Genomic DNA, 13,832 nt, shown 5'->3' on the forward strand with positions numbered 1-13,832 from the left:
CTGTCGTTTGTCGATGATGACTGCTTCTCATTCTGCACATGCTGTTGCACCACTTGATGAAAAGCAACAACTATTGACTTTTCCCAGTCTTTGGCTTGACGCATACTCTCACCCTGCCAGTCGCTTTCGAGGTCCGAGCAACATCACACAACGTCCTGAACATTGCCCAACTTCTATCTATCAACAACTCCTTCATTACATGAACGTACAATTTGACCCGTTGTGAGCTCTTTCCGACCGATGTCAAACTACTCTTTCATCGGCAAACGACTTGATGAACTCCGACCACTCTCACCCACAACTGGCAACTTCACAATCCCACCACCGATACCTCGTCATGTTGAACGAGCCCGAGCTCAGACGAATGGACATCGACGAACACACAGTTCACCCGGAGCGGTGACCTTGGATATGGAGAGAGATGTGAGAGCGAGGTCGATGAGTGGAGGAAGAATCATGCAGAGACGGAGTAGGGAAAGAGCAGTTTCGGAGGTCATCTCAAAATCAGTAACAGCTCCAACCTCGCCTGCAAACCCTCCAATCGAATCACCAGTAATACCACCCGTAATGTTATTGTCTCCCATGCCAGAGGTACATCACTCAAGAGGTACACCTAGTCCAGTACCCCTCCACGTGGAACCACCATCACCGCCTGCGATACGACCTGTCCTGCTCACTTTACCTTCTCCGCCAGTCTTATCTCCAACAGCAATCGGTGGTCAGATCACCCCCAACGAGCTTTCACCGCCATTAGTCACACCGCCAACAGTAGAGATACCTCATCCTCCTTCCCGACCATTCAGTCTAGCTCCGCCCATCACTTCCTCAGGTGCAGTCAAGCCGACGAACGACTCTTTGCATGCAGTCGCGGTTGCAAGTGCATCCCCGAACCGGAATGCAAATTCCTACTCAGATGAGAAAGACGTGGCAATGGAAAAGGCAGACTCATTCAGCAAGACGGAGAAGGGAAAGGCAAGAGGTGTTGGAGAGAGACCCGCGGAAGGGAGACAACAGACACCTCGGAGGGGATTGGTCGGAGCTGGAGGAATCATGCGTGAGTAAGATCCGCATTCAACCTACAACTGCGGATAGGGCTGAACGATTCATTCTGAATGTATATCATCTCATGGATCTCTAGACAAGCTCCAGACTTCCCAAACTTTACCGATCGCTTCGAAACCGATTCGGAACGCTTCACCTGGACCTCGAAGTAGCACACAACATGCTCAAAGGTCTGCCACATTCCTTCGCCCACCTCCTCCTACACCTTTAGCTCCATCGAGCTCAGAGATACGCTTCGCCCCATCCACTTCTCGAATTCCTTCACCATCACCCTCACCTTCCCGACAGCACATACGTTCTCCGACTTTCGCTCCGATGAGTGGCATGAACATGTTATCGCAACCTGATGTCGAATTGATAGAGATACCAAGGTTCAAGAAGAGACAACTGAACCTGGGAATAGTCAGAAGACAAGGACGTGGACAACGTATCGCCTGGGTTGGATTGTGGGGAGGCTGGCTTTTGAACGGACTTTTGAGTCTGGTAAGTGAATCATTCAGGAGGCATTCTGGCCCTGCTGATTGAGTGTATACAGTTCTTCGATGTGAACGTAGTTGTTATACTGGTACAGTGAGTGGCTAACATGCAGAGCTAAAGTATGATGCTGACTTCGTGCAGGTGTACCAAGTACCCCTCATTCGATACAAATAGCGGAAAGTCGTGGCAGTTCGCCACGGGTGCCTACTGTGTATTATGGATACTATCCACGGTCGTGGTTTGGCTTGGATGGGAAGCGGGGTACGAGTTTTGGCGAAGATGGAGACTGCGTGAGTCCCTTTCTGTGCGCACTGTGATATGGCTAACATACCAGCAAGAGAAGCTCGCCCTGCGATCGAACCGATATACTTGTCTTTGCCAGCATCACTTCACCTTTCGTTGTACTCCTACGACCACTTCACGTACCTGCTACACATTCGAACTTCGCCGTTGAGCACTCCCTACGCGCGTGACATTATTCCGGAGACTTGCCACGCTGTACTTCAACTCATTCCGGGATTGCTACCGTTGATTCCCCGAGCGGCAATTGCAGTAGTCGTGCTCATCGCATTCTGGCAACCCGAAGCGGATGTTCAGGCTCCATATGGAGGAGCAGTGGATGAAACCGCTCACCGGGACACAAATTTCTTCAGATCCGATGCGCCGGGCGAGCTTACCTCGTACGCCAAAGGTGTTCTGCTGACATTCACGGTGTGGGTGGCTGCGCGACTCGTACTGGTCATAGCTGCCGGACTCGGTCTCTGGGTCTTCTCAGGTCGACCATTAGGTGGTCTCATTGGTCATCGAGAGAAACGACGACCACCGGTTGAACCTCCGACCACGCCACGAAAACCCAAATCTTCGATTCAACCTCGAGATCCGTCGCAAACCAGCTCGCCCCAGAAGAATTCGATCGATAACGAGAACCAGTTCCAATGGGCTTGGAAAGAACGGACTCGGTCACGGATACAAGATGCTTTCGAGCTGTGTATGATTAGGAGGAACGATCGGAGGGGAGGATTCTCAAGCGAAGCTGGTACGACGATGGGTCAGGTGATGGAAATGCGATCCGGACAAACTGCATCTATCCCTATGACCACTCCGGTCAACGGTCAGAAACAAGACTTACAGCCACACTCGGGTGTTGAAGCCATTGACATGCCTGTCGAGGAGAAAGATCCGCTTGATGGTGCATCTGTTGAGAACAGTACAAAGAAAACCACCCCAGAAGCAGCAAGACCAGAATCAGGGTTGCATCCGAGCGATGGAATGCACCTTCGTCCTTCGACATCACGAGCCAACACAAATGCCTCAAGCTCGGCGCCAGACATCTTCTACACGCCATTGAGGGGGAATACACCGATGAACGAGAAGCCAGCTACTGCTGTTCACACACTAGCCGATCCACCAGCCAAGATCGCCGAGCTACCACCAAGCGCCTTCAAACAGCCTATATCGTTGGTGACAGAATTCGGAGTGAAGGAAGGACGAGGAAGTGAGGATTCGGGTTCTGGAGAAGGTGATGATGAGAGTACTGGTTTACTTTCGTCTACGGCAACCCCTTCTTCAGCCTCTCGCGATAGATCAGCCTCGACTTCGTCTTCTCGGCGTCGACCGTCTATTACAGCTTCACAAAATTACGGGACATCTGGTAGTGGCGGTAGCGGTAGCACCGGAACGGGAGGCAGTCGATCGTCTTCGTCCCGTCGTCGAGCATATACCACAACATCACAACGTGCTCTTGACGCGTCTCGTGGTCGATCGAGCAGTATAACATTACTCAGGGAGAGCGTGACCAATGCCGCCGTCGCGGCAGTGACAGCGGGTGGTAATGTCGGTGGTGGACTCATCAGGAGAGCGAGAAGCGGGACTGTTTTGAGTAACGATTCATCAGGAAGCGGCTATTCGAAATTTGGTGCCAAGAATATGCAAGATAGCGAAGAGGAGGAGGAAGAACTACTGGTTCAGAGTGAGTCACCTAGCGAGCGACACACGTAGGCATTCAGGTCACGCAAATTTGACTTATGTGATGTCCCCCGAATAGGCGCTGCCATACCAAGATCTGCAAGACGCCAATCCGGCTCTGTTCTAGGTTTACCTTTTGCCTTACCTGATCAATGATTGAGCCATCTCATTTCTTCACATAATACCCACTTCCCGGGACAAGGATTGGTTTCGGATAATCGACAGAAGATAGGCGGGAAGGTAGGAAGGTTGCTCGGTAGGACGATAGGAAGGAAGGGTTAGTAACGTATATGCATGTGAACGGTCTTGATGATCGACAGAAGCCCCAGGGTTCTTCTTTGGCGGGATGTGCGGCACATTGCGGCTTAAGGGAGGGAGGCAACCGAAATTACATTACGTTAAGACCGGCACGGAACAGACATGCAATAAAGGCGGCACGGGATAGGGTAAGACATTGTGCTTGGTATCGTAAATCGATTGCTTGGGTCATGAGATGAACGGTTCATAGTAGATAGTAGAGTCTAGTCTATATACAAAGGGGGACGATACTATTATATAATTGATACTACAGTGATTAGGAGCTACAATACATGACGATTTACAACTGCTGTTATGATATTCTAATGCTCAGACTAGCTGATTCTAATGAGGCTTTGGTCCTATGTATGGCTCTTCTCCTTCTCATCCTATCTGAGGGCAATTCTCATCATGCAGCGTGAACTGCTGGACGAGAGTCTGCGATCAATTCAAGTCTCCTTGAACCGATTCGAGAAGTGAAGAATGCCTTGCTCTTGATTGGTGTGCGTGATCGAACATTTACGTTCGTAGCGTTCTCGTTTGCCATGAGTACTTCGATAGCTGGAGAATTACTTCTCGGTGAGATGCATTCGAGGAAGGTGGTAGATTTTGGTGAACAGGCGTCGAATTCGGGTGAGATGAAGGTAGCAGATGATCTCGGTTTCGGTGTGAAATGATCGAGTGTAAAGTTGACGAGACCGTTTGACATTTCCGAGATATCAATCTCGTCTTCTTCCCCCTCATCGTCGTCGTCATCGTCATTGATGATCCTCTTCTTCTGATCGTTGATCGAGTTGAAACTGGAATCGTTACTGAGATAACTCGCGATACTGCTCCTCAGTGAGCTGACCCCACTGGGTAGTCGTGATCCTCTTCGAAGGAAAGCGCTTGAGAAGCCGGTCGGTGATGATGCCCAACTAGCAGGACCCTCTGTGGCGTATGATGATCCAACTGCTGAACAGAATGAGGCAGCATAGGAAGGAGGGCCAGAGACGTCTTTGTCGTTGTCTTCGTCATCGATGTCATATTCAAATTCGTCCTCTTGTTCAGGCCATGAGGGCAGTGCTTGGAATGTTTCGGTAGAGTGGAGATAGGGTGCGTGGGATTGTTCTTCAAAGACTGGTGTGCTGAGAAGGGAAAGATTGGGCGTTCTTTCTTCGTCGGTCTCGAACTCGAATACAGCGGATTTGTCTGAAAGATCAAGAACGATGGTTAGTCAAGTTTTCATCATCAGTTGTATTTGAAGTGAGTGTGTGTGACTCACCATCATCGACTTGCTCTTCTGTCTCTTCGTCGCTATCGACCTCTGAGCCCCATGCACCTCTGAGCCATCCTGCACTTGATGACTCGGCGGGTGGTGATGAAGTCCAAGAAGGGTTGATGACGCTTCGCAAGATTGTAGGTCCGGTGGTACAAGCGACCGAAGCGGAGGAGTGGGAATGCGAACGAGCCGGTTCCACTGTCTTAGGTTCTGCAATGGTGACATCGTCAGCTACAGGGATATGATCTGGTGAGCGGAGTGTTCACTCACGCAGCTTCAAGTCGCTGATGGTATCTGTGGTGCGTGCTCTTCTTAGAAGGTTTCGACCTGGCATCTTGTAGTCCTAAGATATGCGAGATGGGGTTCTTGGTTCGCAAGGGTGTAAGTGTAAGATGTAAGATAGATTGTGTGTGTGTGTGTTAATTAAAAGTCGATGTAGTGGTGTGTGATGGATGAGATTGCGGGGAATGAGAGCTGTTGGTTTCGAATCAAAGAGCTATATAACTTTTGTATGGTCCGGAGAATTGGTGATTGAAGAATGAATGGGAGAGAGGGACCAACAAGGGTCTTTTAAGCATCTGCATTTTAGACGATGTAATATGACTTCCCGGATGCTGAACCAGGTACCCTGTTGTGCCGTTCCGGTCTCTTGTGCTCTGTTACGCTGGCTTTGTCACATCACCCATGAGTCTTAGTCAATCGTCGTAACATCATAATGATTACGACCACCACCAACTTCGTCTCCCCGCTCAATCCGGGGTGGGAGGGGAGAGAAATGTCTTTGCGCCTGAGACATACATTCTCTCAGCGTAATGATCGTGACACCACCAAATAGTTGGGTCGATTGACAGATGGATGAGCAGTGGGGGAGTACGGTAGCTTATGCAGGGCACACGTAGAATGGTAGTACTCTATCGCTGTAGCTTTGGTGTGAGAACGTAAAATGTCTCGGTTGAGATATCTCGGTACGTAATTGACGGAGGCGTTGTGCTACTCGCTGCTAGACTGATCGACAGAGGGGGGCGACACCCTTGCATCACGGCCCGGATGCATAAGGTGGAAGCGACAGACACAAGGAGTCAAAAGACGGGACCTGGTACCTAACGCTAGAACATGTCTGTACAACCCAGCGCAGGAGCAGGGTTTGTTGTTTTTGGACCAATGACCGAAATGTGAGACATGTTTGTGAGACATAAAGGGGGATTTTCACTCAGGTTAGTCCGACACACACCGCGCGGATCGACGACCAAGATCGAGGTAGATAGATTCACTCCTTGGCTACTACATAGTCGCGACGCGTCCCGTCCCGTTCCGACCATGCATTTGACTGACTTGAAAACAGAGATAGACAACCACACAGCTCTGGTCATGGTCCCAGGCTTATCATAACAATGTCCTCTACACCACATCTCAGACTAGGGAATGCATACCGTTGGATTCCTTATCATCAACCTGCTTCTGAACGCCATTCCGGGAACTCCGGGTGCTTTGACACCCTTCTTTACGACGCTCATCCCATAGGACTACGATATGTCAAGTCTGAAGCATATGATAATCAGTACAGGCTTTGCACTAGTCAGTTTGGGGTGACTGTCCTGGGTTTCGAACGACGCTAGACCGTGCATGTGTGCAAGAAATCAGAATTGACGGAAGAGGCTGAGACATTTACTAGACTAGGCAATTTTGGTCCCCTCTCCCAACGGAAGATGATCATCGTGGCGGTTTATCACCATGCGGTGTCATTTTGATTGGCTCGTGGTTGGGATTGCAGTCGTAGACGTGGACTGTCGTGAGCCTGCAATTGGTATGCCGGAGAACATTGTACATTTGCTCCGTCAAACATTGAATCATGACGAGCGCAATGGTTATTGCTATGCATGTTATCGGATGCTAATGTTACTTACCCTGCTGAGCTGCCTAGCAATGACGCTGTAGCAAAGGTAGGAAGCCAGTCTTTGTTACCAGTTTCGGATGATTTTAGGCAAGTTTTACTGGTCGATCAGGACTCGGCACGGCCTCCCCTTACGTTAACGGCGTCGGTATTCCGTACCTCATCGTCATCATAAATACCCACGCCTCCCCCGATAATTACCCCGCGGCCGCATCCAGTACGAATCACAAATCTATTTTTGATTTGTAAGTTTACAAAAAAGATTGGTAAGGACGGGCCTGACTCAACAAATGTCTCCGGACACTCATAAATTTGCTGGTTCTCCTCCTGCAAGATACTCCGGTACTCTCCGCAGTCACCATGTCGTTCGTTACAAACCCTCACGTCACGAACTGAATCATGAACGGTCCGAAACCGGTTCGCAACGCCTTACCACAGACGTGGATTGATCATGGGCTGGCTGAAACAGATGACTACTGACTGCGTGCACGACAGCCTCCATCTTGTGTTATACAGATGTTTCGAATCCTCCCGATATAACAGGAGCGCCCAGATAATACCTCCGGCCTTATCGGTTTTAGATGGGTGAGTCGAGACAAGTTGTCTTATCAACTCGAACTCGACGTCATCGCACATCAAAACGGACGTGGACGCCACGAAATGGTATGATCCCACTATTCTGGGATGGTATTGTTATGTCTCCGCATTGGACCATCAGCCATCGTTGTTCGACTTAGACATATTTACGCCAACGTCGACGCCACTTTTCCATTTGCGATACGACTTCGTATGATAAACCAAAACCCAAGTCTCGAACTTGGGGTGTTTCATGTTTTCTCACCGTGTCTCCACTGTCTCGGATACAATCGATTACATTTCATCATATTATTACGATGCAGCCCGGAACCTTGCCGGATTATGCAGCTCCACACTAGTTCTCTCTAATGGTTCACTTATCAACTCGTATCGCTCTTCCTCATGTACGTGCTCCTCTTTGCTCGAATTTACCTCATCACCCAGTCGATACGCGAGTATGATGGAAGGTGCCGATAGCAAGACAAAGACGAACCAGACGAGCTGTCGACCGGGCGAAAACGCGGAAGAGAATCTGGTCGAGAGAGAGAAGAACCAACTCGTGATGAATGGCCCCGTTGCTCTTCCTACCGCCTGTGGTGATGTCATCAGCACAGTCATTATCGCTCATAATCGTGAGGTATCGTGCGAACTCACCGCTATGCTGAACGTTACGGAGTTCGCTGATGCAAGGTGTTCCGGACCGGGAATCGCGTCCAGCACCAGGGTGTCCAATTGACTATAGACGGAAGTCTTGACTTTAGCTTTGCTTCACATGTACCAATCTCACACTCACGTTGCAGCAAAGTCGCCCACTCGTCGAATGATCATCTGTATGGCCATGATCACCCACACCGCTTTTGGCAAATTATCGCCCTGCGAGGAGTAGCTCATCGCCCAGATGATTGGGAAAAAGACAGTAGCCACAGGATAAGCAGTGAGACCTGCGAGTGCGGTTTAGATCAGTATGAGTAGTCAGACATTGCAAGGTGTCAGCCAGTGTTACGTACACAGGAGTAAACAGCGATGCTCTGAAAAGAAACCGTGGAGGATGGGGAAGATAAAAATGGTCATAAAGATCGACAAGCCGGCTGACAACCCCAGAATGACACCTAAGGTTGGTGTCTGTGGCCATCGTCAGTTCTCACATATCATCGATGACTGGGTCAGATGAGGACCTACAGATAATCCCAAACCTCCCAGCTCTTTACTTGTGTACCCATATAACGGATATACAGCTTCCCAAGAAAACATGATTGCATTATGCACTGTGCCGTCAACGGGATTTAGCGCAATGCTAGGCACGATGATCGGAATGGGTGACTCACAGCCATACAAGGTCAAGACATTCTGAAACTTCTTGTACCGTAGCAATCCTCCCAAACCGCTATGCTGTGACTTCTCCGCATCACTTCGACCTTGCTGATTATACTTTGACTTTTGTAAGGTCTAAGCAGTAGCCGTTGGTCGGTTAGCTTCGACATGGCGGAAAACTCCTATGGGAAAAGTAGGCACTCACCTCTGGTAAGAGTAATATACATACGATTCCACCTATGATGGTGGCAAGTCCTGTCATGAGAGCCGGTAGGAGATAAGGGTATTCGACAAAGGTAGTCCATGACCGTGGTAGCAGCCGCGGAACGGGATTCGCCAAGAAGCCGCCCAGTACAGGACTAGTGTGACGAAACAAAACAATTAACAATTGTCAAGGTTGCAATGAAGAAGCACACTTACGCTGTCGTCATTCCGACGATAACGGCTGGTGAGAACAAAGCGAATCCTTGAGTAGCCCCATCAGCGGGTATTTCAGTGATTGCGAGGCTGGACTTGAGGCTCACCTTGAATACGGTTCGATCGATCACACATCTCTCCGATCATTGTCCGTGAGATGACTCCGCATCCTGCCAGTAATCCCACTATATAAATTTACAGTTGCGTTAGCGCAAACATTTCATTTTATACACACATGCGGAAGTGAATGACAACTCACAGCAAGATCGTATAACGATAACCATCCATACCGTTTTTGAAAATCCAAATGCGATGCCGAAAACCCCCCACATCATCTCGAGCGCTATCAAGACTGGTCGTCGTCCAAATCGGTCTGCTATCGGTGCATATAGAGGTGCAGCTATCGATTCGGTCACCATCATTGCTGATTCCTGAGGCATTGTGAACCATTCAAGTCAGCCCAGGGCAAGGCGAATCAGATTACAACCATCGAGGACCACTCACAGCTGTCGCGGACCACACTCCGACCGACTTCTCCTCTACTCCCATCGAATGTACCATCTCGTTGATATAGGGGAAGATGATGGCGTATGTTAATCCTTCTGACCATCGTTGTATAAGCAGAGGTAAGATCTTGAGATATGGTAGCGGTGTCTTTGTCCGTGCGGTACTAAGGGATGGTGCCGGAGTGGGTGTACGACGGGCCGAGAGCGAAGACGATGATTCAGGTGGGTAGTCGCCGCTTTGTACATCGAGAGGCGGAGGGATAGGAGTGGGCTGCCTCTGTATCAATGGCATCTTGAGTACGGTCGCTGAAGTCGAATAGGCGTTGATGTGATCTATATCTATGTAATCTCGGACAGATATCCGGATGTGGTATTGGGAGGATCGAGAAAGTGAAAGCACCAAATACAGGCAATACAAGACTTGCTGTCAGCTCTAGTTGCCCAAGCAGTCAGACCCAGCGATCTAAGCGATATACGATACAACGATGTAGTGATGAAGAGAGGTAGTGAGTGATATCCGTCTCTCTCTCCACACTTCCGTTTTCAAAAAAGTGCACGGTTCTTTTGTAGATGCGCGAATTCCGTCATTTATCTTTTCCAACGCGTCTATCCATCTCTCATCTCCGCACTCGTGCCTGGATGGACACACACACAGATGGATAATCTGGTCCACCGAATTTCCTCACCGCCGTCATTGTGAGGGTGCCAGTGCCACAATGGACGACGTACAGCTTGTTCACGAGCTGTGGTCGTACACATGTACGTGCAGGCCTTGCAGATCGTGATCAGTGGAGCCGCACTGATATCCAAATCTGTGCGGTGGTATTTCTCCGGCCGCAGTCCGGATCGCCAGCTACCTTGCCTTCCAGTTGGTGATGAGGTCGAACATGGGGTCAGGAGCGAAGATGATAATGAGAGGGGCATGAGATGTAACTATTCATGTGTATCACTGCCGGACCTGCTCATAGCACTTGTTCGATTGCTTTGTGATACTTAAGGTCATAGACCGACCTTATCTGTTCGATCGGCTTTACCTGTCTGGCTTTCTGCCACACCCTATGATGCAGTTTAATCCTTCGTCCCACATATGCCACGTGTTCCGTGTTGCCCCTTCGCCTCTGTCTTTCATTCCAGTCTTTCGTCTTTTTCAACAGTGTACATGGTACATTTCAGCTTGACCATCCTTAAGCATCAAAGTCACACCGTTGAATATGCCGTTCAACGATGCTCTGGATACTACAGAGTTCAAGACTTGGCTAGTCAAGACCATCGAGCCTTTGTACGTGGTTGTCTTTCTGCCTCCTTTCCAAAATTCGTTTTCGCTGACTATTCTTCGAACGTTTAGATGCGATGCTGATCCGATTGTCATGTCCGATTACATTATCGCCTTGCTTAAGCACGATGCAGTGATGGCGGAGGACGAGTGGAAGACTGTGAGTCGTGCATGCCTCTCGAAGTCCAAGGCGCTTTTGCTGACGCTCGATTTGGTGTAGTTCATTTCGCGAGAATTGGTTGATTTTCTCGAAGATTGTAGGTATTGGCTGGGTAGATCACGGAAAAGATTGAAGAAGCTGACCTCATTTGTAGCTTCCAAAGGCTTCGTCGACACTCTTTTCGAGACTCTCAATTCCAAATCGTATCTCCCTCCTCCTGCTGCTACGCCGCTCTCTCCGCCGAAAGGTCCTAAGGGTCCTTCTCTCGTGTCGTCGTATGTTCCTTCAGCACCTGCTACTCAACCCATAGCTGGACCATCAACGACCTCGCGAGCTGTGATTAATGCTCAGACGCCAATGGAGACGGATAAGGATGTGAGCATGGAGGATGGGCCCGCACAACACGCTGGTGGCCAGCCGAGAAGGCAGAAATGTTTTGATTATCACGGTGAGTATAAACGTGAGACTTTGCATGTGCACACATGCTGATCTTCGTGGTACAGAGCGAGGATTCTGCATGCGAGGTGCCAATTGTCCTTACGAACACTCTGAGGATGTCATCATCCCAACACCGGAAATGATGTTCGGACAATTTCCTCCTTTCATGGGACCAGGAGGACCAGGTGGACCAGGACGGGGAAATGGTCGAGGACGAGGACGAGGGCGGGGAGCAGGCTATGGTCCCCAAGGTAGTGGGAATGGGCATATGGGACAGGCCCCAGGCGGATTCCCTCCACAAATGGGTGGACCTCCATTCCCCATGCCGGGTTTCCCTCAGATGGGCGGTGCTGGCGCTCAATTTGGCAACGATGACGCTTCGAACAACTTCATGGGCTCCAATCGACCTCCTTCCGATCGTCAATCCACCTCACTGGTCATCACCGAGATTCCGCCCGCTCATCTAAGCATCCAGGCAATCCAGGACTACTTCTCGAAATTCGGAGATGTCACCAATGTCGCGCTCGAAGGGAAGAAGAGGCGCGCTCTGATCAGTTTCGCTACGAATCGGGAAGCCTTCAGTGCGTGGAAGAGTGAAGATGCGATATTCGGCTCAAGACACGTCAAAGTGTTATGGCATCGCCCTAGGCCTGGACAAGGTGGAGCGGGACAAGAAGCTCTGGAGAAGAGTGCGGAGCTTTTGGCCAACATGAAGAAAATGAACAATGGTGAAGGACCACAAGGAAATGTCAAGGCGAAGCTTTCAGGTCCCGAAAGTCGGTTACGAGCGACTTTGGCCGAGCTGGAAGTGCAGGAGAGGCAGGCGAAGAAGGAGACTCTGATGGCGGAACAGAAGGTCTTGCTCAAGCGAGCGGAGGGTGCTACTAAGGAGGAAAAAGTCCAGATTCTGACAAGATTGAAGGAGCTCAGCAAGGAGATGGAGACTCTCAATAAACCCCCGAAGGTGGAGGTAGGAGATGTGGAAATGAGCGATAAGGAGAAGTTGGACAGAGAACTGGCGAAGCACGGGATGGAGACCACCGAAGGCAAGGACCAAGATGAGCTGCTGAAGCTGAGCGCTCAGCTGTCTGCATTGCGAGACAAGGTATGTTCCTTGAATCCTTCTCCTCGCATATGTGACTGACGTGTAGCATAGGCAAGCACTCTGGGCATTGATGCATCGGCTCGATACTCTCCATACTCTCGTCCAAGAGGACGGGGCGCACCTAGAGCGCGTGGACGGGGCCGAGGCGGTACACCTAGACCCATGCGCCTGGACAACCGATCGCGCATCATCAACGTCACAGGCGAAGCGGTGCAATCGGATGAAGGACGACAAGCCGCTCAACAATGGTACGAGTCGACTGGTGGAGCAGTACAAGTGGTAGACGGAGGTCTGAGGGTTACATTCCCAGCAAGGGATGTGGCTGAACGGGTGAGTCTGTTATCAGTTGTCCTAACCAGAGTCGTACTGATGAACAAATGACATCACCTAGGCGCTCGCAAAGGGTACGAAGGAAATCGTCGATGCTCCTGGAGCCATTCAGGCGACGTGGCATACCGCCCCAGTGGAAAGCAGTGCGCCGGACGTGGAGATGGCTGATGACGATGATCGGCGAGGGGAGAGGGACGAAGAGGACTAGACAGTCGAGCAGAGTTAAAAATGGCTACACCGAGACGTGCCACGCTCGAGGGCCAGGATCATGTATCGATAATATGCCCATACTAATCACCACAAACCCTCATGTGGGTTCGTGGCGTTCCGATCTTTGTCTCGACTTTCTGGCGAACATTGTGCTCGTTGAACACCTTTCACGGTAAGGAGACGTCTGGGGCGGTATGGTTGATTACCTCGTGCTTTATCATCTGACTCCTGTGCCAAGTCTAGGAACTGCAAGTAATTGCTAATACAATGGAGGTATTGAAAGGAACCGGCTCCTTCCTAACATACTTAGCGTGTTTGAAGACTGATGTTACAAGCTAAAAATGCCTATCCTTTCATGTTCGACCACTTGATGGTCGATCCTTTGTACGTGTCTGACCTGTTTCCCGTAACGAAAATCACGGCAGCGACATACTGTATCAGGTATAACACTGGGAAAACTGTCTGCAGGACTGATCAAGAGTTTGTGTCACAAGCTGTCCACAGAAAGCGTACCAACTGAGGTAAGTTATTCGCACCAGGTACAAGTGCAGTT

At 50.0% G+C, this 13,832-nt stretch overlaps 4 protein-coding genes across 4 annotated transcripts; 2 read left to right on the top strand and 2 right to left on the bottom strand.

Moving 5' to 3' along the window:
* Nucleotides 1–240: 240 nt before the first annotated feature.
* On the top strand, nucleotides 241–3,660 carry CI109_106995 (uncharacterized protein; the record flags this gene model as incomplete). Its single annotated transcript, XM_032001946.1, has 6 exons — nucleotides 241–1,054; nucleotides 1,139–1,545; nucleotides 1,598–1,632; nucleotides 1,681–1,829; nucleotides 1,874–3,508; nucleotides 3,584–3,660. 6 exons carry the CDS (start codon nucleotides 241–243, stop codon nucleotides 3,658–3,660), a joined length of 3,117 nt encoding a protein of 1,038 aa, XP_031863503.1.
* Nucleotides 3,661–4,210: 550 nt separating this feature from the next.
* On the bottom strand, nucleotides 4,211–5,396 carry CI109_106996 (uncharacterized protein; the record flags this gene model as incomplete). The annotated part of the gene is made up of 3 exons (XM_032001945.1): nucleotides 4,211–4,992; nucleotides 5,066–5,272; nucleotides 5,333–5,396. The coding sequence occupies 3 exons, from the start codon at nucleotides 5,394–5,396 to the stop codon at nucleotides 4,211–4,213; spliced, it is 1,053 nt and encodes a 350-aa protein (XP_031863502.1).
* Nucleotides 5,397–7,841: 2,445 nt separating this feature from the next.
* Nucleotides 7,842–10,055, bottom strand: CI109_106997 (uncharacterized protein; the record flags this gene model as incomplete). Its single annotated transcript, XM_032001944.1, has 11 exons — nucleotides 7,842–8,120; nucleotides 8,184–8,265; nucleotides 8,323–8,470; nucleotides 8,537–8,651; nucleotides 8,709–8,794; nucleotides 8,855–8,975; nucleotides 9,046–9,199; nucleotides 9,261–9,306; nucleotides 9,365–9,442; nucleotides 9,517–9,688; nucleotides 9,762–10,055. The coding sequence occupies 11 exons, from the start codon at nucleotides 10,053–10,055 to the stop codon at nucleotides 7,842–7,844; spliced, it is 1,575 nt and encodes a 524-aa protein (XP_031863501.1).
* A 919-nt stretch (nucleotides 10,056–10,974) lies between these two features.
* Nucleotides 10,975–13,277, top strand: CI109_106998 (uncharacterized protein; the record flags this gene model as incomplete). The annotated part of the gene is made up of 7 exons (XM_032001943.1): nucleotides 10,975–11,042; nucleotides 11,109–11,196; nucleotides 11,257–11,293; nucleotides 11,351–11,644; nucleotides 11,700–12,739; nucleotides 12,791–13,069; nucleotides 13,131–13,277. The coding sequence occupies 7 exons, from the start codon at nucleotides 10,975–10,977 to the stop codon at nucleotides 13,275–13,277; spliced, it is 1,953 nt and encodes a 650-aa protein (XP_031863500.1).
* Nucleotides 13,278–13,832: the final 555 nt, after the last annotated feature.

The sequence above is a fragment of the Kwoniella shandongensis genome, chromosome 13 (genome assembly GCF_008629635.2).
Source record: "Kwoniella shandongensis chromosome 13, complete sequence".
Lineage (NCBI taxonomy): Eukaryota > Fungi > Basidiomycota > Tremellomycetes > Tremellales > Cryptococcaceae > Kwoniella > Kwoniella shandongensis.